Source organism: Columba livia, chromosome Z, assembly GCF_036013475.1.
Source record: "Columba livia isolate bColLiv1 breed racing homer chromosome Z, bColLiv1.pat.W.v2, whole genome shotgun sequence".
NCBI classification, from domain to species: domain Eukaryota; kingdom Metazoa; phylum Chordata; class Aves; order Columbiformes; family Columbidae; genus Columba; species Columba livia.
Window position 1 is genome coordinate 43,666,846 of NC_088642.1, and position 26,865 is coordinate 43,693,710.

General features: G+C 44.4%; 2 protein-coding genes across 2 annotated transcripts; one reads left to right on the forward strand and one right to left on the reverse strand.

Annotated features, from left to right (window-relative positions):
- Positions 1–282: 282 nt before the first annotated feature.
- On the reverse strand, positions 283–9,638 carry THAP1 (THAP domain containing 1). Its single transcript, XM_005514164.3, has 3 exons — positions 6,441–9,638; positions 5,799–5,994; positions 283–2,381 (listed from the first exon to the last, which is right to left on the reverse strand). Exons 1-3 carry the CDS (start codon positions 6,509–6,511, stop codon positions 1,932–1,934), a joined length of 717 nt encoding a protein of 238 aa, XP_005514221.1. The 5' UTR covers positions 6,512–9,638; the 3' UTR covers positions 283–1,931.
- LOC135577263 (transcription factor JunD-like) lies at positions 9,592–22,318 on the forward strand. The gene has a single exon (XM_065045615.1). The coding sequence runs from the start codon at positions 9,706–9,708 to the stop codon at positions 10,966–10,968; it is 1,263 nt and encodes a 420-aa protein (XP_064901687.1). The 5' UTR covers positions 9,592–9,705; the 3' UTR covers positions 10,969–22,318.
- The last annotated feature ends 4,547 nt before the right edge of the window (positions 22,319–26,865 follow it).

A 26,865-nucleotide genomic window follows, 5' to 3' on the forward strand; every position in this document is an offset into this window, starting at 1 on the left:
CTGGAGAGTAAGAAGAGAGGGTGTTTTGCAGAGAAAACAGAAACAATATGCTATCTGGCCACACATGCCAGCAGCATAGGAACTGTTGTTTAAATGTCTTTTCCTTGCCACTTTTTGAATTTGAGCTTCTGCAAATTTATTTTAAGTACAAAGTGTAACAGCAACAAGACTCAGGAACACTGCCAGAAAAATCCAGCATCTAAACCAGATAACTACTTTAGAAAAAGATACAAAATGTCAAACTAGTTTTGGCAAAGTCCTGTGAAAACAGAGAGAGAGCAGTTAAAAATCTAACACACCATTTGCTTTTTATTTTTAGCCAGGTATAATAAATGTACACAAAAGGATGCATCAACATTTTTGTTCACCTTAAGTATATGAAATGGTAGAGAAAGTAGATTCATGGCATGAGTGAGGTCAGAAGTACCAAGACAGGTTCGAAACACTTCAAAATGTCATGCTAACAGGATATTAAGAAAAGCTTTTAAAGCCATCACCAACAGGGCTGGATTAGTATCAGAGCTAGAATCCACACTACACACAAGTTTGACATGTATTGAGAAAAGTAATTTTCCTCATGTCTAATATATCCAGAAATTTCAGTTGTGAAGGCTACAGAAGGATTTGCATTATGCTATTTTATCTGATTTTGAATTATTTGACAGTAAGTGCAAAATGCTGCACTATTTAAGTATTCTAAATTAAGTTTCAGAGAACGTCTTAATAAGGCTGAAGGAGAGGCAGTAGCATTTGAGATATTAAAAACCAGTCTAGCACCAAACAATTCCCAAACTTTAATTCTGTAACTGCCATTTGGCGGATGCTTTTTAGGGAGCAGGGAAAGGAAAAGGAAAAAAAATAATAATAATTAAAAATAAAATAAAATAAAATCACAGTATATTGCAAATGCCTGACACTCTGGAAAAGTAAAAAACTTCTTAATGTCCTGAACCTACACATGGCTGAGGTGTGTGCTAAGACCAACAATTTCAAAGATAAGAACAACATTCTACCCATTACAGTGTTTACGAGAACATCGCATTCCAATATATTGGAGACTGTTTATTATCAGGGTACTTTTGAAAAGCAGCCACCCTAAACAGTACACTGCTTTTCTTGATTCTACCAACAGTCCAATAACATACGTGTTCAGTGCAGCACTAGCACTTCAGGAGAATTTCTAATTGCCCTCAAAACAAAAGCTCTCACCAGCTAGGCTGATGAATTCTCCTCCTCTTGCTCACAACACACGTGCGGTAACAGGTTATTCCAAAATAAGAGGCTTGTTTACATACCTCACCAAAGAGATACAGAAATTGGACTTTTTTCAGTGCTTTGAAGGCACAGCAAACTATGGTTGGAAGTTTTCACAGGCTGAAATGTTTATCTTATCTTTCTTTCCGCAGCACTTCAGGTGTACTCAGCTGGCCTAATTCTGCTCCTTCTGAAATCAGTGAAAACTACTTCCTAGGGATCACCAAAGACAATATTAAAATGCCTTGACAAAGCTTCACACTAAGTCTACAACAACCTCAACTTCACTTTCAGCCAGATTCAGTTCCCCATCCCCTGTAAGCATAAGACAGTCTTTGCGAAACAACAAAAACAAAACCTGAAAACAAAACAAAACAAGAAACAAACAAAACCTCCAAACAAACATATTTAAAATGTATTCAACCTTGCATTCTTTCCTTCTGTAAAGTAATTTGGATTTTGTAAACTAAATGCATATTCTGAGATGCTTGCATTTTCAATATAGTAGAAGTGTATCGAACTGAAATTACAATGAAGAAAATAAGTGATCTCATTTGTATGAGTGCAAATTTACTCGTTTAAAATTCTGGAGAGTCTTACACACAGAACTAGAGAGCGTTTAGGTTTTTAAACTAAATTTCTTGGCCTAGCAAAGTGAAAATGGACATTCATAACTTCTAGGCAGGTACTTCTACAACTTCAAAATAGTCATTGGGCAGAATCACATAGCCTTTTCCTGCCAATATGTCTTTTTCTTTCTGAAACTGAACGATCTCCCTCAGTTTTTCAATTTGTCTTTCCTGACGTCGGCATCGCTGTTGCGCTGTCTTGAGCTTCTTCCGTAGTTTTTCAACTTGTTCTTCCAGCTGTTGAATTCTTTTTCGCTGATGAACTGTATCCTCTACAGTATAGTTGTGATCACAAAATACAGCAAGATTGCTAGGGGTCTGGAGAGGAGGCATCAATAATCCAATACTTGGATCTACAAATCTGGTATCTATTTGAGACAAATGAAAAGAAGGAGCTGATGGAGATGGTGGTAGTACTGGAGCTGGTGGTGGTGGTGGTGGCGGCGGTGGAGGAGGAGGTGGTAGTGGATCTTCTGGTTGTTCTGCAAATTCTTCAGACTAGAAACAAGAAAAAAGTAATTTTTAACATTGTTTACAACACAATCCCCTTACTACAGCCCCAGAATAACATAAACAACCACCACTGAAATTGATAATATAAATCTCAAAATCTACTTTTTCAAAATTGACAATTCTGGGCCTGTTTTGTCTGGCTTCTCAACTGGAGATATTTTTAATTACCTTCATTGTCAGGGCTTTGATGTCTCAAATCAATAAAAAAACTGAAGAATGTAGAAATTACTCTCACTTGAAGACTTAAGTCCAACACATATCCATGATTACCTAAGAAGCAAGACCATGGGCTGCAGTACCATAGAACGGAGTTCAGCTGACTAATAACTCATCACTGCCAACCCATTCCCCTTTGTCCATCCCTCTTTCTGCTGCATCTTACCTTTATATACTTAAAACATATCAGCTAACTTAATCAAAAACACAGCAGAAGAGGATAATCTTCTGCTAAGGTAGAATAAGGGTCACCTGCTGAGGGTTTCTAACAAACTGGCAGAGCAGAGAAGCAGACACAGCAAGGCCCACCTCTCAACAACTGCAAGGAACTGTGTCACTGGTTTGGAGCTGCAACATAAGGGTTTGGTTTCAAGAGACATGACAAGCCAAAATAAACAGCTCTTCTACAGCAAAGCAGTCCTCCCAGCTCTGATGTTTACTCTTTGCTCAAACACAGTAAGATGCTAAGATGACAGAACACTCTTCATTCTCCCTCCATCAATGCAGAAATCTTCTGCCCTTTATTAAAAGTCAAAGCAATGCAAGACAAGGTATGACCTACACCTGTGCTGCTGTGTGGAAGGAGTGGGAAACAGGGCTGCATGGCTGGCAGATGGGACAGAGAAGGGAGAAGCATGACTCTCCCTTCTGGCAGCCGCAGAGTATCAACTGGCTCAACTCCACACAAAACTGCAGTCTTTATCGTACTGCTCTCAATAGGTTCACTTGTACAGTTCAGGACATCACAGATCCCTCACCACTTGAGTATGGGCCAGGGCAGCAAACCAGATTATTTGCGCCCCAAACAAATGCAGTATAATTCAGAAATGCTTCTGTCCACGTGATGATTTAAAAAGCACCGTTTAAACAAAAGAACATGCACATTGCCTGTCAAAAAGAATACCTATGACATTCTCAGTGAAAGAGGCACTGAATCAATTTTCTGACTACTCACCTTTTGCCAGTACAGCATGTTTCAAAAATATTAACCCAATGATATGTGCATACTGGTTTGAAATTGGGTCCATGTTTTTGAAATACCCTGTATTATTACTACACATAAAATCACGAGGAGAGCGACAATGTTGACTATAAAAGCAGCTGACAATCCTCATAATCTAAATATCAAGCTCATCAGATCTGTCATTAACTTCCTCGACTTCACATGCAAACAAGCTAATACTTGATACTGGGGAGTCTAGATATCCCTCTGGTAGAAACTACAACACTTGGCAGATAGCAAATGAGAAGGCAGTTTCGTGACTACTGTTGAAGGGAAGGTTCACATGCACTCAAATATTACTGAATATTTCAAAGTACACAACCAGCCAACTACCACTCTTATTTCTCAATTATAAGAAATTGCTTCTAACAGTGTGCCTTTCTAATTCACACATAAATATTCTAAGGCGCTTGATGCTATCAGCTGCCACTTTCAAACTTTACTGCTAGAGAAACTACAAGCCAAAGATGTAATGAGCAAAGAGAAATTCACACTTGTCAGAAGCACAAGCAAAAAAAAGGAACATTGCTGGACAGCTAAATTCACACAGAAATTTCTATTTGCAGCTTATCCAGCACATGACATCTCTGGTATCACTGACACATTTTAAGTGAATTTGAACTACTTACTACAGCCAATAAATGGTTCTCCTAAGACATGGGAAAAACAAAGTATTTCAAATTATATAATCCAAAAGAGAAAAAGCTGTATTTCAAAATCAGTGTGGAATCAATTCCAAAAGAATCTACTATTCCTTGTTATTATGCTAATTCTTGAAGACATGTGGCAGTCCATTTAAAAGTGCGGTGAGACAAACAGGAATAGCATTAAATCCTTCTCCACAATTAAAAGGCACTCTTTTGTGTTTTTGCAGATCCAGGCATGATAATGAAATAGGGAATGTGGCTCATCACTAATCCTGCTGCACCAATCACACTTTTGCAGAAAACCCTACACACTCACTCAACTTTTAAGACTAAAAAAGTTTTGCAACCATTTTACACATGACAAAAAAAAGTGTGTTGTACGGAGAGCAGGGAAGCACAATCAAACAAAAAACTCAACACAGCCATATTTACCTGGAAATTATCTGTCTTTCCTTATATACCTTATACTTATATTCTTTATCATTAACCACTTTTCATTTTTCAAATACATTTCCTTTTTGTCTCTGCATCAAATCCAATACTGTATATATAAAACAAACAAGCCAAAGTCTCAGCTTTCCTCTGTGTGCTTCATCCCATTACAGTCTTTCACCCCACAGCCTTATCATATCCATTCTCTCGTTTGTCACTTCCTGTAGAGCAAAGTGGCAAGATGTAACATTTTATATCCTTTATAAGAGCTAAGAATCAATCTTTTCCATTCTTCTATTGCAGTTATTACATTAAGAAGAATGAACTCGTAACTGACTTGCATCTCACAGTAAGCTGCTTTAGCAGCACAGTGAAGGGAACAATATATGTCACAAGAAACTACCATCAGAAGTCCAGAGGCAGAAATTAAGGACCAGTCTGGCAACTTACAGGGTAACTGTTAAGGCAAAAGAGAGGTAGTTTCAGCACAGATAGGTAGCAGGTGCAGCTACTTTTCTGCCCCTCTGTTTGCATCTCTTTCACCCTGCAAAGCCAGAGGAATAGAGACATTTAGAGAGGATAGTTAAGTTTCAGAATTAAGGTCCATCATCTCTACAACATTAGCGGCAGTCACCAGTCAGCATGGGAGAGTACAGTGCAATTTTCAAGTATTATTGGAGGCTCTGTAAGACTCCAAATATGCCACAAATACAGTTCAACAACTTAACAACAGGCCCACACTTTCATACTTTGCTGCTGTTCCGTTTAATTCAGCAAAGGGCTCTAAACTCAAGTTATGGTGTTCAGGTTTCTGTGCATGCACACAAGAGCAGTCCAGAGCCACTGCGCTGCCATACAATGCTCTGTGTGCTCCAAAGCCTCGAACAGCCTACATTTCTGCTCTTGTCAAAGCAAATGAGAACAGCTGTTGTACATGTTTCAAGCACCACAACCCTCCACATGTCTCCAGCTGCACAAGCCCAGCAGGTATCCTCCACAACCTGCATCTCCTCCACACTGCTCTGCTACTTTAAGCCCTGACAGGCTAATACGAGCAACTGACACGCATTCCAGTATCTTAAACTACAAGTGCTTCGGGTTTACCTTTTCACTGGGCTCAGTATAACAAAATATTGTGGGTACAGCATTTTCTTTCAGAAGCTTGTTGTTGCATTCCCTCTTAAAGCAATCAGGAGTAAAGTGTTCCGAACAAATGCTGCTATACTTAGTTGGCTTGAAGTTTTTTCTTTTAACAGCAGCTTCCCATTTCTTGCAAAGATCAGGTCTTGTAAGAGGAAACCTGTAAACAAGAAGTACTTTCAGCTTTTCTGGAAAGCTTTTTAACGTGATGTCGGGTTACAGGTAAGCACTGCTGTGACTGACTGCACGATCGCTTGTTTTTAACTCCGACGGGCTCATCCGAGCCAAACTCCTCCTGCCAACACGGACTGGGCGCGGGGACTCGGCCTTTTGGACACCCGGGAGGGGTCCCCCTCTCCCTGAAAAAGGCAGCAAAAATCGTACAGGCCCTCGGCTTTGCCCAGAGAGACCCCCGGGGACACGGAAGGCGACGCGCCCGAGGCCCGCCGGGGCTGACCCCTCGACAGCCGCGGACGGCCACACACCCGCACTTTGGCGCCACGCGCATGTGCCTCCACACCTCCCCCCATCCCTGTGCGCGCCGAGCGCCAGCGCCCTGGCCCCGCCTCTTCCACGGCGCGGCCCCGCCCCGCCGCCCGCGCTTACTTGTGGAAGGAGATGGGCTTCTCTTTGTCGTATCGGTTCCGGCAGCGGTAGGCGGAACAGGACTGCACCATCCTGGCTCCCGGCCGCGGCCCAGCGTCGGGGAGACGAGCTAGCGGACGCCGTTAATTTAGCGCCGGGCGCCCATCGCCTCCTTTCCCCCCCCCCCCCCCCTCACCCGTGGCCCTCCGAGAGGGAGAGGAACGGGACGCGGCCTCTCCCAACTCCAAGATGGCGGTGCCAGCTTCAGCGCAAGTCTCGCGGTAGCTGCGTGCACCGCGCTCGTCCATTGGCGGGCCTGCGCGTGGGGGGCGGAGCCTCCCCTGCGAGCCCTCCAATCGGCCTGCCGTCTGCGAGCGCGAGAGATGTTCCGCCCGCTCCGCCCCCTTGCCAGCGGCCGTGCTCCGCCCGCCCTCTGTTGCATCTGGGCAGCGGGGGCTGTGGCGGCCAGACATCGCCTCTCCCCGTCCTGCAGCGGCCCCGCCATGTCCGCCGAGGAGCCCCTGTGGGGCTGAGGCGAGGGAAGGACGGCCTGGTCTGTGACGGCGACGGAGGGCCCACTCCGGGCCAAGGCCTGCAGGTGGTGGTGGGAGTAGTGCCCGGGCCGCCGCCGTGCCAGCAGGGAGAGGGACTAGTCAGCGAGCTCTTCCGCCCGACCGTGCCCGGGGCCCTGGCGGGGATGCTCACGGCACCCGGCAGGCGGCTGTGGAGAGCACGGTTGTGACACGCGCGGGAGTTTCCTTTCTGAAGCCCCCAAGTGCTTCCAGGCTCTTCAGCAGAAAAAGGGAGGCTTGGGAAGGGGAGAAAAAGCAAACAGGAAAAAGCACACCTTGTCATGACATGCAGTTGCATTAGGCACATGTAAAACAACTCTGTTTCACTGACCGAAACTTGGCTTGCACATATATCAGCAAATATTAGAGAGCAACCTAAATAAGTAAGTTGTAGGCTTGGTGAGCTGTAAGCTCACTTTCCAACGCTGCATTAGATCAGCAAGTAAAACCATCCTATATAACTGACCAAGAGGTCTTGTCAGGGGACTGACAAAGGGACCTACCTCTAGTGTCACCTCTGTCATGTATGACATCATAGCTAGAATTTCTCTGGCAATGACCTCAGAGCCAAGAGAACCTCCCCAGGTGTTTTTCTGTCCCCACCCAGGACCTAATTTTTTTCTCAGATTACTTGCCCTCTCTGCACTTGCTTCATAAAGGAAAGAAGAGAAGCTGTACTAACTTAAGCTTGGAGACTGTGGCTTCTCTGCCTAACAGCCCCCTTGCCTGGCTGCAGAGAAGGTCCCAGTTGCTGCCATTTGCTTGTCCAGGAATACAACAGGGAAAGTCTGAACAGCATGCAGCTGCAGCAGTACTTCCACAAAGCCACTCACATTAGCTGTTTTCAGTACTTGGTGTTAGCTGAGTACTGCTAGCTCTGTCCTGCTGCTACAGCAGCCAAGAAACAAGGAATAAGCTCTTTCTAGCACCACCTTTCTCACCAAGACAGACTTGCTTACTTCTCCCCTGTCCATGCAAATGCTTCTCTTCCTGGCTTTGGCCAGATGGCTTTGTTCATGCTGGAGTCCTCCTGCTGCCAGCTTTCTGGGCAGCGATTCTGCCACCACCTCAGGGAGTGGGAAAGCAGGGCTGCCTCACAGGAACTGGGGGTGGCTGAAGCCAAGGTGTTGGCCCTCACCCACCTGGGCAGTGTCCTGCAGTGCCTGAGCAGGGTGGGCAGAACAGGCACTAGTTGTTGACCCACTGACACACCCAGACAGGGCGAGGTGATGAACCAGGTATGAGATCCACTCAGGTAGTCCAGGCAGGAGCAGCAGGAGATGGTACCAGGAACAGGACAGGAAAGGCAGGTCCAAGGCTCACCCAGGAGATGGGACTGGAGAGAAGAACACCTGCAATGTAGGTAGGCAGGGATTGAAGGCTCAGAGCTGAGCTGAAATGGAACTCCTGTCCCATGGACAAAGTATATAGTTGGGGGCCCCAAGGTAGGCGATTCAGCATCATCAAGGCCTTAGTTGGTATACTTGGACTCTTTTTTTCCTGTGGATCTGAAGTGGCATGTTTGGGGCAAAGCCCTTCCTGACTTGACACCAGCGTCTTTGCCTCCTTCCCCATTCCCAGTCTTGGATCAAACCTACGTACAGTGTAGTCACAGCATGCTGACACACGCAGTGAGGCTACAGCACAGCTCAGCAGCATTGCTACGCCCTGGGAGATGAGGCACTTTTGATATGCAGGGAGGAAAAGTCTAGGGAGAAAGCACAAGCAGATTGCAGAAGGGTGATGCCTAACTGAAGGGATGCTGGTGGATCCCACTGTGGGTGGGTGAACTGGTGAATGTGTAGATGAGGCACTGAGGCTCTCAGTCAGCATGTCAATTTAAAAAACAGCTTTTAACAGCTCTGTGAATATCACATTAGTATCCTCAGCAGAACAGATTTTTAAAAGACTCGGTGGAAAGCAATTTCCTCGGAATCTCCAAGAATTTCAGAGACTTGAATAGAGACAGGGGGGATTGTCTGAAAATAACAAGTAAATACCACCCCCAAAACAGAAAACAGTACTTTCACGTTTCAATAATATTGAAAAGACATCTAAGCTGTTTCAGACCCTTTCTCTAAACCATTTTTTTTCGGAAGAACTATGTCAGATCCATCTCTTTCTTGCGAATGGCTTTTGCTTTGACGATTCTTGTCAACAAAGCTTGTTTTCTTATGGCTGAGCGTTTCCCCAGCAGACTTTCCAAGCCATGTTCTCAGGAAGCGTTGACCGTCGACACCTGCACTACCCTGTGCCCAGCCATCACAACCCAGCCCACGAGCACCTGCTCACAGCAGCCGCCACGCGTGAGCTTTGCTTGCTTTCCTCCCGCAGGACGTGTGCGGTGGCTGAAGCATCCCCGCGTGACGCTCACAGGAAACCCCTCGTCCCCGGTAGAGCCGCAGGCAGCGCCTCCCGTCCCGCACCGCAGCCGCGGGGAGAGTTTTCGGGGGGAGGCAGCGTGGAGACCCCACGGGCACCCCACCGGCGCAACACAGTGGCTGCGGCATCAAACCCTTTCGCGCAAGCACAGCGGGCGGGGGACCGACGGCGGCGGGGCGGGCAGTCGACGGGCCCGGGGCGGAGCGTGGGGCCGGCGGCGCCGGGAGGCGGCTCAGTTTCCGCTGGCAGCCGAGGGCGGCTGGCCCAGCGGAGCAGGCGCCCAGCGCGGCGCCGCACCGGAGCCGCCGCCGGCGGCCGGCGAGGGCGGCAGCATGAGCGGCGGGCGTAGCGGGCGATCTGCCGTGAAGATGGAGGCGCCGTTTTACCCCGAGGAAGGACTAGAGCTGCTGCCCGACTTCGTGCCGCTGCCGGCTTTCGGTACCGCCGGCGGACCCGGAGCCGATGCGGCGGCGGCGGGGCAGAAGCTGCTTCTGGGCGCCGGGAAGAAGCGAGACCTGGCGGCCACCGCCCCCGCGCCGCTCCCAGGACCTTTCGCCCTTCGGCCCCCCGCTGGCGCCCGCGCGGCGGCTCTGCGCTTGCTACCGCCGCCGGCCGCCGCCCCGCCGCCGCCGCCCGCCGGTTCCGCGGAGCCAGCGGGCGGCGGCGAGGCGGCGGCGGCCCGCGGCGGCCCGGAGGTTGCGCTGGGCTCCGCTGCGGAGCTGCCGCTGCTGAAACTACCTCCGGCCGCCGACCTGGAGCAGCTGCTGATCCAGGGGGGCGCGGGGCTGGGGTCTGGCAGCCCGGGGCCGGCTGCGCCCGGGGCGGGGAGCGGCGGAGCAGCGGCGGCGGGGCCGTTTCTCTATCGGCAACCGGTGACGCAGGAGCAGGAGGGATTCGCCGACGGTTTCGTTAAGGCCCTGGCCGACCTGCACAAGCAAAATCAGCTCCTGGCGGCGCCGCCGCTCTCCACGCCGGGACCCTGCTGCGCCGCCCGCCCAGGGCCGCCGGGAGCCCCCGCCGCTGCCGACCCCCCGGCCGTCTACACCAACTTGAGCGGCTTCAACCCCACAGGGCCACTGAGCCCTTCGGGCAGCGCGTACCCGGCCGCCTCCGCCCCGCCGCCGGGCCTGGCCTTCGGAGCGGCAGGTCTGGGGAGCGGCCGGCTGCCCCCAGCGCGGTCCCTGGAGGAGCCGCAGACGGTGCCCGAGGTGCCACCGACGGCGGCCGGGGAGGGCGGAAGCAGCGCGCCGACGCCACCGTCACTGTCGCCGCTGGACGCGGAGAGCCAGGAACGGCTGAAGGCGGAGCGCAAGCGGCTGCGGAACCGCATCGCAGCCTCCAAGTGCCGCCGGCGGAAGCTGGAGCGCATCGCCCGGCTGGAGGAGAAGGTGAAGGCGCTCAAGGGGCAGAACGCCGAGCTGGCCGCCACCGCCAACCTCCTCCGCGCCCAGGTCACGCAGCTGCAGGGCCGCGTCCGTAGCCACCTCTCCTCCGGCTGCCACATCAACGCCGCCGGCCATCCTCCCCCTCCCGCCGCTCAGCCGCGGGAGGCTCCCCCCGAGGCGGTCGCAGCACCGGAGACCAGCGCCTGCTGAGGAGGGACGCCCCGTCGCAAGCCTGCGCCGTCCCCGCCCGCCGCCGGGGCGGTGCGGAGGCTCCGTGGGGCCGAGGTGCTCGCTCGCCGTCGTTCTTGTGTTATTATTGTTAATTATAAGTATTTATTTGGTCCCGGAGAAGGCGGTTGCAGGACCCGGGTGTTGTTAAGCGTTTCCCGGGGTCTGCGGATGTTGTACTCGGCAGCGAGGGTCTCCGTGGGAGGTTCTGGGGCAGGTGGTTGTTTTAATTTTTTTTTCAGTGAAGTACTTGAGGTCTGTAGAGATTTCGGAAATTAAGGAAGTTCCTGTTTACAGAAAGATTCAACTTTATTTTCATGGGGGATATAAAAACTCTGTTTCATAATACACCTTACTGAACTGTATAGTAATGGATAAGCTTTTGAAACTTAAAAAAAAAAAAGCCAGAATCATACCCTTTTGAAGAGATGTGCGTGTATATATATATTTAAAACATAATATGGCTATGTATATTTTCATGGTATTGATAAAGAACTTTTTAAAAAATACTGTCTTTCTCTAGAGCTTTAATTTGCCATTGAGAGTTAAGACAACTATGTGGGTGCTCTTGCACTTAGATGACTAAAGTTTTAAAATCGAACCCTGGAGGGAAGTGATTTTTATTGTAAATTTTAAGCAGGATGAAATGTGTTCCTGACTCAGCCATTTGAAAATACTTTTCTAAACTGTACGCTCCATATTTCTTGTGCCAGTGCAAACTTGGGGCATTGATAGTTATTTATTGAAACTTAGACATTTTGGATGTTGCTTAGACCTTATTTTTCTAGATAACAGGTTAGAAGTGAAACGGTTACTTTGGCAAGTAAAGTGTTACTTTGGCAAGTAAAGTTTTACTTTTTTTTTTTTTTTCCTTCACTGTGTACATTCCAGTAGTGTTTGCTCTATATAACTATAGTAACAATTCTGTGTGATACAGAAAAGGGCTCAGGTTTGGGGTGGGCTAGCTATAAAGGTGGTAATTCCATTGTATTATGCTTGAATAAATTGCAGAAATAATAAGGAGAAGTAGATTTATTTTTCAGTAGAAATCTATATATCTTGCTTCTTGTTCTACTTTGTTCTAAAGAAACTTTCTGTAATGCTCTAGAGACAAAGTCAGTGCTAGAATGTGAAATGTTTTTCTATTAATAGTTGGGAGGAATTTATTTGATTTATGACTTTGTCAAGATTTTACTAGTAGAAGAGAGTGGCAATCCTCTGATTAGACATAATCCTCAATAAGTTTTCAGAAGCTTTAGATCCCTTGCTCAGTACTGCTGCCTACCTTGCTTTTGCTGCACCTGTGTGTTTTGAGCATAGCCGCTAACAGAGCGCTGCCGAGCCCTGTGGCATGGTGCCATGGAAAGGTTCTGTCAGAGTGTGACCCCACCAGAAGCCCCTCAGCATGAGGGCCGCAGGTCGGGCCTGCTTCTGGGGGAGGGCAGGGCTTCTTCTGAGCAGATCCAGCTGCAGAGCAGGGCCTGCTCCCCTCTTTGAAACTGCACTAAAAACTCTGCTTGAACTCAGAGGCAAAACTTACATGGGGATATGTGTCTGTGCCAGCTGGTAAAAATGGGGGATTGTGTGAGGAGCCAAGGGGGCATAGACATCCTTATTTGTACAAGCCATTGCTCAGATCTGTTAAACCCACTCAGGAGCTGTTAGGCATCTCTTACTTCTTCTGAAGGCTACACTTGATGCTTTGAAATTCAAGAACAATGGGATAGACTCACATGTTTTTTTGCTTTTATTGGGGATGTGTGAGTACTATCTGTTCAGAAAGCTGAGCTGCAGCAATCAGGTGTGTGAGTTTTTTCTTATAGTGCATAGTCATTCCTGACACATATGTGAAATGACAGGACAATGCGTAGTAATTGTATTATTGTAGCTGAGATGCTCTGAGGATATTTCTTTTCTTAATGCATATGCAAATTAGGTAGAAGCCATATTAGTTATTGTATAACTGTTTAATCATGTCACCGGAACCTTTTTCAGTAGTTGAAATGATTGCCTGTAACAGTACCTTCTGCTGTTAGAAATGCTAATGAACACATAAAAAAATATTGTGATCTTAAGACACGTTTAAATATTTCTTACAGGCATTCTGAACCAGACAGCATACAATCTGTAGCACTGGCTGTTACGTAATAACTGGGTGAAAAATAACTGGTTTTTATTATGTGGCAGGTATCACCTATCTGGAAGACACTACAAGATTGGAGAAATTAAAAGTTGTTTTTTTTTTCCCCTGACACTTAACACACTTTCCCTAGTGAGAGAGGTAATGCTGCCTGGTACATACATGGATGTGAGATGCTTAGCTTTACTGTATATGTAGCAAGGTGGGTTTTTTTTAAGGAGTCCTGGAAAAACTCATAAAAATTGTATGTGTGGACACTGCTGTTTCAGTTCTTGTATTTGCAGATGAGCGTAGGGCTAAGTAAAGGTCTTGTGGTAGGAAACAGGACAGTGATAAATATAGCTGTGCAGTACTTGTTCTTTACTTATCTTGCTATTTCTTGTCAGAATAAATTAGCAGTGTCCAAGGAGAAGTGGGGGATCCATAAGACACATGAAATCACTACGATTCCCCTTCCCATCCAAGGGCAGGGCTATAATAGGCTACAACCGGGCAGGGTTATAATGAGCTCACCCTTTTTAGCATAGTAGTTTTAAAACTGGAAACCACCACACATTACCTTATTCTCATTTGGGCTTTCTGCAAGAGCAGTCCTGCATCCAGCTTCTCGAAGATCTCATGTGGTAACTTCTTTGATAGCCTGGTTAATGTTCTAGCTGATACTGTTAGGTGGTACAAGTGCTGACAGGCCAGCTCTGTTACTCTGATGACAGGTTACTAGTGAGGCTGGTGGCTCCAGCTGTCTGGCAGAAGCTACTATTCTGGTAGTAGCGTTGTCCAAAATAAATGTGTTTTCTGTAGAATGAGGGGTTGCCTTCATAAATGTGTTATTTTATCTGGTATTTAGTTGAAGACACAGGATCTAACACTGATGTGACCAAAATCTGAGAATAGTGTGAGGTAGTGGTTTTCTTGGTTTGTTTTTTCTTCACTATTGACTGTGCCATAGAGGTTGCTGCAGCTGTCACAGAGATATGAGTGGATAGCCTAAGCACCTAGTTTGAACCAGTGTCGCAAGACTCAGAGTACTTTCCCATCAGGCTTGATTGTTACTGTCTTCTAGTATATATCACCACTCTGACTTTTATCCCTGCTGTGTTCCTAAACCTTTAAATGTGGCCTCCTGATTTTGTCCTGCCTTTTTTGTTCAGTTCCTTGCAGGAATTTTCATGTCTATTTCTTTTAGGCTTTGATTTTCTGCCTAAAACTTTGGTCACTGTGAGATGCTAAAAGATAGATACTGGGTAAAAATTTTCCAGACTGTTTATATGATTTACATATATACATACATTTACATACATAGCTCCTTTTCAGTAACTGCAGGCAAGTTGGCTGTATATTGCTGTAAAAACAAACAAACCAAAACCAACCAAACCAACAACACCCCCATCCCCACACAAAAACAACCAAAAAACCCTAACAAAGTAGTTTATGTTCAGTGGAAATTCAGTGCTTTTTAGCTTTTTTTCTTTTTCCTTCTAATCTGTACCATGTTTGTTTTACTTGTGCACACTATTCACTAGTCCTTACAAAGATTCTCACTGTGTAACTTGATTTGCAGGTTACCCTCATGCCTTTCTGAACTGGTTTTGCATTCAGATCCAAACCTATGACAAACAGCCCTCTTTGTTTCTTTGCCGTAGGTGTAATCTCTGCTCTGGAGATTATGTAGTCCCTTCCTTTGTTTTCGTTGATGGAAGCTTGTTCCGCTGCACATTTTGCAGCTCGTCAGCAGCGTGAACAGATGTCTTGATCTAGATGTGAAGTGCCTTCTTATTTAGGTGCTACAGCAAAATAGTTTGATTCATAAATGGCTCTAACTTCTTTGAACTGTTATGAGGCCTTTTCTGTCTTGTGGAGTGGGAGGAGGAGTCTTTGTGGTGAGGGAAGTCTTCTTGAGTCCTTCCTTTGGCAGAGGGTGGGGCTCCCATCAAGTCTGCCTCTGCTTGCTGTGAGTGCAGGGAGAGTGCTTGATTCAAATTACGTCATTACTAGAAAAGTTGATTGGTTTCCTCCCCAGAATAAGATGGGTAGTAAGGTCTCTCAGTATCACAAGGTGTACTGATAGCTCTTAGTGCTTGGTGAGTGGTTCTTACAACTTTCACTGAAACTCCAGGATGAGATCATTTGGCAGGCTTAGAGAGCAATTTGTAAAACACAAGTACTTTGCATATATTGAGAAGTGCAGGTGTTTGGGGGCAATAAGTCTTGATTACAGAGAGGGGTGATTCTGTGGGTGGTGGTGATGTTTTTCTCAGGAGCCTGTAATAGTCTTGCAAGAGGTAAAAACCTCTAATAATTTGTACTCTTTGCTGCATGTCATAAATCACTTGAATATCATGTGGTGTTCAGAGTGGCCCTGCTACAATTCTCTGTCATCTTGGTTCATGTTTATGTCACTACTGAAGGAAGAGTCCTGAGGCATCCTTTTTTTTTGTTTGTTTGTTTAAATATCTGATTGACTGTGTCTCACCTTTGACAAAGGCATGATCTCCCATAGTTAAGTCCTGAGGCATTCTGTAGTTTGCAGCTGTTAAAGTGGAAATTTTATTTGGCAACTATACAGCTTGATGATACTTTCAAAATTGTTGTATAGTGTTGTTTGGTGGTGTCTGAAGTACAGATAAAAGCTATGTTTGAACTACTAGTTGTGCTGAAAATAGTGAATTGTCTGCCATTGGCTATTTCGGTCTAGTAGCTTCTTAGAGAAAATTTCTCTATATCTGAAATTAATATGCAAGAAAAAACATCTACTTGTAACATAAGTCACTCTTCAATGTGTCCTTCTGCTCTGGAGTGTAAGTTAAAAAAAGAAAAAGCAGTGAGTTACGTTTTCCTTTATTCCTATGTGCAGCTGTATCTGCTGCTGTATAATTTTGCTTTTTCCTTACTTGATTCTCTAAGTTTCTATGCTTAGCAAGTAGATAAATTGGAGTATGACATATCTGTGTACATATTTAATTTGTACAAAACCACTTCCATGTTCCAAGTATTTTGTTTACTGTTTTACTTTAACTGAGAATGGGTGTCGAAGAGTTCCTAGGCTGTTTTGACACTCTTTGGTCACTTAATCAGTGTTGTATGCAGTGACTATGCATTTTCCAGCAGAGGTGGACAGTGCAGCCTGTCAGGGATTCATCTTTTTTAGTATTTGGCAAGACATGTATCGGCAGAAAAAGCCTTGAACAGAAAGCTTTCTCAGTGTGTAATAATCCTGCAAATGTTGACTGATCTTTTTAGTGCCACAGTTGCTTGCTGTGGGGCTGCATCAGCATCTACGGTACCCAGTGCTGTGTGATGTTCCTGTAACAAACTGCAGAATCTAAAGCTTCTTATGAACTTATTAATCTTACTGCACATGCAAACTTTACTGTGAAGGTGTTGATGAATTAAATCTAAATTTGTGGAATCTTAGGCCGTTATGATACACTGTGGGAGACAAGAGGTCTTACTCATTCTCAGTTTTTCCTGTCCTGTGTTTCAAAGATCTCTCTTTTTATCCTGCCCATGAAGTGGCTTGCAGCTGTTTGTGCTGTGAAACTTCTTTCTTCATAATGGCTGGTAGTAACTCGGAGGGGGGACAGGAGCAACTTCTACATGAAGTAGTCCTTTGTGACAAACTAAATGTAGGTTTCTGAGAAACACTGCAGCAGTGAGTGCACAATGGAGAACCTGCTGTTGTCCATGTGTTGCTAAAACAGTCTATAAACGTACACACCTAATTTATAATGAGGGCAGCTTTCCAAGTCACCATCCTGTTGACTTACTACAGGTATTGATTCTTGCTGCTTGCTTTGATCTGGAAGCAGTTTTCCTAAGTTATTGCATACCAGAAGGTTTACTTTCTGCGTCAGTATAGTCACAAACCAGATCACTGCTTGGATGTTGAAACAGTCCACTGCATGTAGGTCAACCAGAATGCCACACACTGGCTGTCTTTGCAGGGTCCTGCTGAGGAAACAGTGACGGGGAGAAGAAGGAAACCAATCTTGGATCTGTATCTTCACACCAGCACTGTGTTTTGAAATGCAGCTTTCTGTTGAGTAATCTTGACAAAAGCGTGTCACTGATGTGAAAGCACTGAATCTTGGCCTTGTGCCTGCGCAGGACGTGAGTTCTTGTGCTGGAGTTCTGCTTTGGTATTCTCTCAGCTTGGTGCCAGCTGCTGATACAGGAAAAGCCAGCAAATCCAACCTTTATGAACAGAACGTAGATACCTGCAAACATGTCAAGGTGTTGTGCACAGACAGTATTGTACATAGAGAAGGGCCAAATGGAGGGGAACTGTGATTTTCTTAGCTGCAGCTGTATGCAATGAGGCATATTCATACTCTTTGTTGTGGTTGAGTTCTCCCAAAAGAAAACTAAGCTGCAATTCTGTGTGCGATTGCAAGTTAATTTTTTAGATTTCCGGTCAAACTGGAAGACTGAAATCTTGCAATGCTATGTTAACACAAAAAGATAATTAATTTAAAAGTCATGTTTAGCCATAATGTAATCTGATGTGCTCCAGATCATATGTAGTAATTTGCTGCAAAGTGAAGGAGGGGTTATAATAAATAATATTTGCAAGGGAGTCTCCCTAAATAATTACCTGCCTGCCATTTCCTTTTTTGTCTGTTATGAAAACATCTGTATCCATGGCTAGCTGTAAATTGAGGTTTGCTCTGAATTTCTAGTGCTTGTAAAAAACACGGTCTGCAATAGTTTAAGGAGTATAGGTGCTGGCTGAATGGCTTTTCTGGAGAAATTATTATTTCTGTAGGAATGCTTTGGAGTTCTGGATGACTAGGAAGCCTTGCTAACACATGGAGATAATAGATATGACCAGTTCACTGTGCATTAATACACTGCTAGATTATGATATTTAGCACACTGCTGAAAATATTTACTTCTCCTGTTACTTATTGGTTAAGAGCTAGTTCAGGGTGGAATTGTAAGCTGCCTAAATAAGCTCCACACAGTCCAGAGAGCTGTGTCACTGGAGATCAGTAAAAGACCCTCCATCACTTCCCAGAAAAAAAAAAAAAATCTTTGGTTGCAGTCTTTGTTTTTGTTTTGATTTTGCATTTTTGTTTTATTTTTTAATTTAAGTTCTGTTTTACTCTTCTCTTAAAATTTACTTAAATAAATTTGAAAACTTTTCTGCTAAGTACTGTGAAGATTCTCTTGCAACTGTTCAGTTACAATCAGTGGTGGTATTAATTCTGTCATAGATGGAGAAAGCTGAAGTGGTTAAATGTCAGGCTTCTCACCATGTCCTTTCTCTGATACCATGGACTGAACAATCAAAAAATTATAACAAGTAGTTTGAACTCTGTAGAACTGTTTGATACCATTTTCTTGTCCTTTGCAGAAAGCTTCCCACCAGCCTGAGGGGTGCATGACCCTCCTGCCCAACATGGAAAATTGACCTTTAAGAATGAACAGTCTTTAAAAAAAGGCATGTATAGATAGTCTCATGTTTCACGCTGAGCCTTTTGAAGGATAACATGTTGAGCCTGAGAACCTTTGTCACACCTCTGTTTCGTAAATCTCCAGATTTTTTTGTAGTGCAGGACACAAGCAATGTGGTGGCATGGAATAAAGTTAATGGACTGTTCCAGAGAGTGTATTGGGGATACTCTCCCTCTTTTTACCAAGTAACTGCTAGGGAAAGATACCAGTAGAAGATACTGATATAAATCTTGTCGTCCTTTAATGAATAGAGCCAGAGGTCAAGTTCTTCTTTTTCCTACTTTTACCATTCTGTCTTTTAATATCATTGATGGAAGGGTGACAGAAATAGTGGGAAAATATGGGGAGTTAAATAATCTTGTTATATATAATATGTCACATAAGCTGTGGCTGTAAGTAGCTAGGACACCTGTTCAATGTGCAGTCTGCAAGATGACGCCTTCAGAACAGAGATTTCTAAAATGCATCCGAAGTGTCATTAGCAGACCAAACCATTTTGTGCCAGTTACTAAAGTGGTATTGTAAATTGTGATGATGTTTGAAAGTCTTCCTGGGCACACAGTAACTGAAATCACAGCACAAGCTGGTATGTCTGTGATACCTTTGTGGCATGATACCACTTTCCCAGCAGGCCAATAGCATATAATAAAGTCTGCTTTTCCATTCTTTCCCCCATGGCAATAGAAGTGACAGTTGGAGGAATCAGCAACAGTAAAAAAACCCAAACAAACCAAAAAAAAAAAAAACAGGGAATCCAAAGAAGGAATAATTTTTTTCTCTAATATATAATTTAATGGTAATATTTATTGTATTTTTAAGTGTCAGAGAATTAAGATTGCTCTTTGTAATGCTTTTTATTTTGTTTTGTTATTACTGCTTTAGTGTCTTCTAAACTTGTTCAGAAACTGTGCCCCTCCCTGTTTGGCCTGATGACTGTTAATTTCACACTTACTCTTTTTTATTTATAGCCATGGCAACCAGCATACTGAAATGTCATCAAGTACAGCCCAGGTCTGATGATGCAAAGGTTTGCTCTCTAATAAAATGTGGCCTATGAAGGACAAGCTCCATAAGGCAGCTACGCCCTGTCTTGAAGCATTTGCTCTAATTTCAAGGCTTTCCCATGTGATGTTGCTCAACATGTAGCAAAACAAGTTTTTGTGAGCCCCTTGAGCATTCCTTTATATGTAACAGTTTAGATACTCAGGCTTTGTTTATTTTTCCTCCTTTCTACCCCTAAAAACCCCCACCAGGCCAGAAACAAAAGACCCAACACAAGCAAAACAAATTGTTTTGCTTTGTTGCAAAGTGCTATTTGTTCATTAAAGAGACTCTTAGTGCAGTTCTTGCACCAGTGATTTTGCCTTGGTTGCACTTAGCTACTTTGTAGGGAACAAAGGGAAGGGAATAAAAGTTGCAATATAGTATTGTGCAATTCCTGGCTTTCAAATAGAAAATGATGAGCAAGTCTGCGTAGGCCTCTTACCCGCCAAAGCATGGCCACTGATTCTTACCACTCTCACTCTTCTTAATTAGGAGTGGGTCTACTGGCTTCTTAAGATCAAAAGGAAAGAAGGGAGACATCTTAAGAGAGGGCAGTATCAGTGCTGTTCTGCTGTGAAAGGCCCTGAGCCTTAAAACTCAAGTTTATCTGTTGGATTACCTCTACTTTATGATGCCTGAAAGCAACTCTTAGGCTCCCTAGCCAGGGTCTTACCAGGACAGGTGACTAGGTCTGTATTACTGAATAAGTCTTGTTGTTGAAGTAGCTCTGCAGCTTCTTGTGGTTTTTTTCAGTTTGTGGAGTTGTAGGACATTCTTCAAGGGCAGTAGTTTCTCTTTCCTGGAGCAGCTCATTTAAGGCTCGCTTGTTTTTTCTGCAGTTTCTGCCTAGGCTGAAAGCCTTTCTGAGGTTTAGAGGACCATACCCCTGCCCTGGCTGTGTGGTATTCATGATGGCTAATGTTCTATTAATCAAAATATCCCTCTAAGAAAAGAGCAGCTCCAGATAGGTGCAAACTGGGAAAGATGAAATCCGTTATTCTTTGAGCAATATGTCTTTTAATCAGTTGAACAAAGCAACTAACTCCCATCAGCTAAAAAGGAGAGAGCTCTTGGGCAATGGGACCCAGCTTTGAAAGCGCTTGGTGGTTTCTGGTGGTGTTCTTGCTGAAATTCTGTGGTATAGAAAACGCTTGATGCCCTGCAATACCATAAGCCTTGCAATAGCATGTGCTGGGGCTGCTGCTAGGATCATGCAAGTCCTGTAGTCCTCATTGGCATTGCAGTCATGCCACATGCTGGTCAATGGACCAAAGGGATATTCTGAAAAAGAGAAGCCACCTCTCCCTGCTGGGTAGCCACCAGCATCCCCAACCTCTCTTTTTGTCCAAAAGGAGATGCGTGAACCAACTGCCACTTCCTACAGCTCTTCCCGGCCTTTGGGCATGGCACTGAAACTTTCTCATCCAGGATAGCTGTTCAAAACAAAAGGTGGAGACAGAACAGTGGAGATTTAGCGTTGTTCTTATATGCAACTAACTGGTGGGTGGTTGTCTGCCTACATCCTTTCCTGGGTTCTTGTAAGCTGGGTTTATGTGTACCTTCTTATTCTGCCTTATTAAATTAGCTGGCACAGAGGAAGCCTCTGAGAAACCCTTTCAAAATCTCTGCACAAGGAATAATTTTTTAAAATGACAATATTTAAATAGTTTCAAACAAACAGACAAAACCCAACCAGAAATAAATTACTTCATATGGATACAGAAATACTTCCACTTTTTTAAAAAAACCTGATTATTTTGGGGAACTATTCAAACAGGTGTACTGTCAAGGAGGCAATAATAGTGAAACAAAATTCAGTAGCTACTCATTTGCTGGATTTGATCAGGGGAGGTTTATCTGGCAGCTTTTTTTCTGATGCGGTGATTTATTTTTTTTTTTAATGTAAAATGAAGCTACAGGGCTTAATAATATACAACTGAGGATTATGTCCATTGTAATTTTTTGTTACTTTTACAAACTATGTACTATTATATTAAAAATACTTATTTTTGAGACCAAGTGGACAATATTAGTTGGCATCTTGCACTTGATTAAATGTAAAACATTTTCTTAATTTAGTGATGTGTTTAAGAGAATACTGTAATTTACTGAATATACAACAGTGATAACTGTGTTTACAATAATTTTCCAATTTGTACTGTTCAGTGGTAGCCAACTTGTTTAAGAATTAAAAGTAAGGCATACTGTGATTTGCAATCTTGGAAAAATTAACTCAATGCTGCTACCACTAAATACTGTGGGATGGATACCACGGGTTTAAATGGCAGCAGAGTTGTAATCCAAGCCTCTGTCTTAAGTACTTATGACTAAAAGGCGACTTGCCTTGTGCTCATTTTTGTATCCCCGTGTGTAGAACATCAGTTAGATATCTGTTAATGATTGATTTGTAACATTAGGACCTGGAGATCACAGTGGATTTGTTTGTTTGTTTCTGTTTGTTTCTGAACAGACACTTTGACATTTTGGAATGTATAACATTGATCCTTGTGCTGGAATTATTTACATGCAAAAAGGTATTTATGATTTTTTGCAAACTGAAATGTGCAATTTTGTACGTGTTTTAAACTAAAGAGTTTATAAGGAAGATATTGTATGTACAGTACTTGGACATGAGTATTATTTCTTTAATATGAATATCTAGAGGAAAATTAAAGTTGCTTTATATTCATATTTTTGGCTGTGTTCTTCATTATTTCAGCAAGATATTGAAAAGCCAGCTTAAGGCGTAGTTGTCATTTTGCTGGAAAACCAAAGAAGAATTTGTTGATCTGGGCTTTTTAAAATGTATTTTTTAATCATGCTTAATGTGCTGCCTCTTTTGGTCATATCAACATTTTGAAGTGCAAGGAAGGAAGAATTTCTTCCTGTAAAAATGCTGTTCTTCAGGATAACTTCCCTATATGCTAGTGCAGATGCAACTTTAAAAGTACACTTAAAAAGAAAAAAAAAAAAAGAGAAGAAGAGAAAGTCCAGCTCTGGTGACACCAGATTTCAGGCTGTTGCTAAGAAAAGCTAAGAAAAGTAATCAGCACTGTTGGACAGAACTCCAGTTGTCCGTGTCTTGACTTTTCTGTTTCAGCAGAAGCAGCAATGGTAAAAGCTTTTGCCATTTAAACTGTTCTGAAGTCACATCTGGAACAAATCTCTTGAATAAGGCAACTTTCTTTCTCTCCTGTGATAGTTCTTATGCCCATTGCTGTGTCTTGACATATTCCCCAAGGAGAGTTACTCAGCAAACATTGCCACATGCTAAAAACACTTCTCAAATGCCGGTTGAAAGCTCCTCAGCTCTGGGAAGGCAGCCATGCTTTCTGGATACATCCTTCCAAACCCATTGATGACGGGAAGGACTGAGTGTCAAGACCTAACAAGAATGCTTTGAGGCCACCAAGTTGAAGCAAGAGTCGAGAAGCGCAGCAGTGCCACTGGTGTTGAACACACCAACTCACACCCCAAGCACACACTGGCTCATTCTCTGATACTGAAGAAATGGTGGAGGGACTGGTTTCTTCTGATTTAAGATATGAATACTAAGACTTCAAAAGCATGCAAAAGTTAGAGGAGCGGGGGAAAGGAAACTATGAGTACACTGTGGTTCTAAATGCAAACCATGCCTTTTTCAGTGCTCTGGGAGTTACTTAATGCTTTTTAATCTCCATATTGTGCATGGCTGTAGGCTGTGTTCCACACATGCTAGCCAGACCACTCCTTGCAGATTTCCACTCCTTTCCAATACAGATTTCTTCCTGGAGGAGTCTGTAGCACTCTTGCAATAATCTTCATGCTTTTCAAATGAAATACAGAAGAGAAGCAGAACAACAAGATGGTGAGAGCCTTTAACACTTTGATAGAGCTTCAGATGGAGTGTTTACTTGTTCTCTTTAAGCTTTCAGTTCTTCTGGCCTATAGTGCCTCGGCCTGGTGTCTTCAGAAGCACTTAGGAAGCAGATAGTTCAGACTGTGCCCTATTATTCACAGGGTGTGGTGTAAAAGCTGGGTGTTTTGCCTTGCTTGAATAATGTGCAGGATAGTGTTCTTTTTTTTTGACTCTGAGATCCCGTTCCACTCATGCTCTGTCTCTGGGTTCTTGCACAGCTTTGAAAATTAGTGTTCTAATGGAGTAATTCAACAGATCAGAACTTATTCTTGGGTACTATCTGTCTTCAAGACTGAGGCAAAGGCCTAATGGTGCTCTTGCAGCCTAATATTTCTTTTCCTTCAGCCTGGGCAACTCAAGTTCTGACATATGCCCTTCAGGTAGATCTGGAAATGGCATCAGTTGCCAGAAATCAAGTAGCAGGTGACATATAAAAGCTGGGAACCTCTGTCATTTATCCTGATGTGGGCTGGTTACTTTCTGTTTCACCTGCATCTGGCTGCATTAATTTTTTTAAGTTTTTGCTTTCTCTGGCGTGATGTAGCGATGTGCAAGATATGACACACAAATTGCATTGGGTTTCCCCCTACCAACTGTAAATGAGGCCAGGAAGTGTAAATGACAGTATTTCAGTACATTTGGGCAGATGTCTCATCATCTGAGCCATCCTTATGAATCCAAAGTTCGTGCCTTTTGTTATTCTTGCTGCAGATCTCAAAGGTCGGTCCCAGAAAGATCCTGCCACAGGGGAGGTGGGGAGTTGGTGACTATAATTGAGTGTATCAGTTCAGAGAGATGGTTGGATGGATGGAGGTTGCTTCCTACTGGCTGCCTGTGGTCTGTAAGTCAGGCACAGCTGGAGGCCTGATTCCTTGATAGTCCAAGTTGCAAAGGCCAGTCACAGCTCCTGGAATACATCTCATGGCAAATTATTTGGCTGCTATTGGTAATGCATCCTAGTGGTTAAAATTTGGTGGGTATCTCAAAGATCATTCTTCAGGAATAAAGTAACCCAGACCAGGAGGCTCAGGAGGAGACAAATAGGACAGCTACATCACATAATTTCTGATCACCTCCTTGCAGCTTTACTAATCTATGGACACACATGGGGTCACCCTGTTGTGTTAGATAGACTCCTGCTCTGCTCAGACCTGGCAGCTTCTGTGCACCTGTAGCCACACAGTCACATAACCTGGAACACAGCAGCTCTAAAACCACACTACCTAGGATTAAATGTCCATTCTTTTTTTTTTTTTTTTTTTTTTTCCCCAGTTGATTTTGTTTTGTTTTACTTTAACCAGATAAGTTTTTTCCTTTGAGACTGGTAGAACAGTCTCTCTACAGCTTCCATAGGGAGCTTGCTGCTCTTGGTGGTTGGCAGGCAGGACAGGAAACAACTCAGTCGTCCGTGGCTCTGAGCTGTGGGCCCAAATGAAACAAATATGAAATGAGTTGTTAGCTGCAACCGTTGCATCTGCTTAGCAGCATCAATGAGGGGCCTTAACCAAATCTTAGTACTGAAGGAGATTTCCAGCTACCTGTGGCCTGAGCTCGTTAGTGGAATAGCCGTGTCCCTACATTACTCTTTTCCTCAGCAAGTAGCAGGACCTCGTGATGCTCTGCAAGTCCTGATGCTTAAACACAGTTGCAAAAAGAAACTCTGCCTTCCTGTCCAACCCTTTCATACACTTTCTCTGTGCCTGAGCTCTGCTTTGGTGCCTCCAGTTCACCACTTTTCTCTAATGCTTCATCTCCACCTGCTCCTTCTGGCTGCAGATGGCAGCCTCCTTTGCTCCCCAGCTCCCCTCCCTCGCTACTTGCCTTCCCTGCCCAGGTGTGCAGGGATACTCCTCTGCTCTGCAGATCACTGAATGAACCCTCCCAAAGAGGGGCCAGATAGAATGCATGCCAGTAGGAGTGGTCCCCTCCATGGTTTCATCAGTCAGTGTACAAAAGGGGAACATCTCTGTTCAATGAACTAGTGAACTCACCAACTACTGCAGCTGTAGAGGAGAGGCACTGCCTAACACGTCTGTGCCTTAAGCACAGCCTTGCTGTCCCATGCTGGGCAGGACTGAGATAAAACCACAGCAAGAACATGGCCCTAAAAAATGGGTGGCCTTTGCAGATTTTCCCCTCGGCTTCAAGGAGCTCTTGGATCTCACTTCAATTTGGAGTTCATGTTTAGCATGCTTAGGTGGGGGAGAAAATTAAGGAAAATCTCAGAGAGAAAATTACACAAAACTGAGACAAATGTAAATACTTCAGGGTAAAACACCAGCATGGGGGAGACTTGTAAGTATTCCCCAAAGCACACTTCAGAAATTTGGCAACTTCAAGGTAATTAAGAAAGCACAACAACAGTGCCAGATTACCTCTGCTATCTTACCACAGGGAAAGGCTCTTCAGCATTTGCATTTGGAGATGAAGAAAGAGATCACTGGAGGGAAAGTATTCGAGTCTCTTTTGCTCTTCACTGTAGTCTTTTGGGGAAAGATGGAGCTTTAACTCCAGCTGCTGGCCAGCTGGGTTGATCTCAGGAGATTAACAACTCTCTGTCCTCTTGTATAATTTCCCTCTTTTACAGTGTGGCTACTTTTAGTGAGTGGTGGACAGAATGCTTTCTTACCGACTATTCTGAAATCTGTTTCCAGACCGCTTGAGAGCATGCACTGTGGATAAGGCAGACCTGAGCCAAAACCCAGTTGTGCAAATTATGCTATTTCATTAAATCATTGAACATCTTTAACCCTCAACATCCCCCTTGGATCACCCCTGCCTTTTTGAAGGTTCTGGAGTCCTTCTGATCACCATTTCTGGAGATTTTAAGGGACACTCTTGCCCATGGGCCACTGCTTGGGAACAGCCACATGGGCTTTCCCATGCCTGTATAGCTATGGCTCTGGCAGCATGACTCATAACAAGCCTTTCCCAATGCCTTACCAGCTAATTCTTTCAGTTTCTTTGAATGAGACACAGGGCAAACATGACTCATTGTCGTTTTCTGGAAATGACAGATTTACAAAGTGTGGTCCAGGGGAGTGTCCACCTTGTGCCATGCAGCTGGGATCAATGCACAGCCATGTACTGCCCTTGCTCCCTTTCCCTTCTACTTTCAACAGATAAAACACTTTCTGGTGTCCTCCATTGCCTTTATGTGACAGAATGTGCTGAGCTAGAAAGAGAAATTTCTTGAAGGAGAGAATGTGTTACATTCTCAAACTGCATGCTGGTGTTGCTTTATTAAAACTACACACTTGGATTCCTTACTACATGCACCAGCTTTGCAAGAAGCTGCAGGAAGGTGAGTCCCTCCTTCTCAGACGGATCTGTTGCTGTT

What these genes read in the sequence shown, in the direction of transcription:
- THAP1 (XM_005514164.3), bottom strand. Translation starts at nt 6,511, where the DNA reads ATGGTGCAGTCCTGTTCCGCCTACCGCTGCCGGAACCGATACGACAAA. An exon ending in AAGCCCATCTCCTTCCACAA is followed by an intron (nt 5,995 to 6,440) that starts GTAAGCGCGGGC and finishes TCTTGTTTACAG; the next exon opens with GTTTCCTCTTACAAGACCTG. An exon ending in ATACTGAGCCCAGTGAAAAG is followed by an intron (nt 2,382 to 5,798) that starts GTAAACCCGAAG and finishes TCTTGTTTCTAG; the next exon opens with TCTGAAGAATTTGCAGAACA.
- LOC135577263 (XM_065045615.1), top strand. Translation starts at nt 9,706, where the DNA reads ATGAGCGGCGGGCGTAGCGGGCGATCTGCCGTGAAGATGGAGGCGCCG.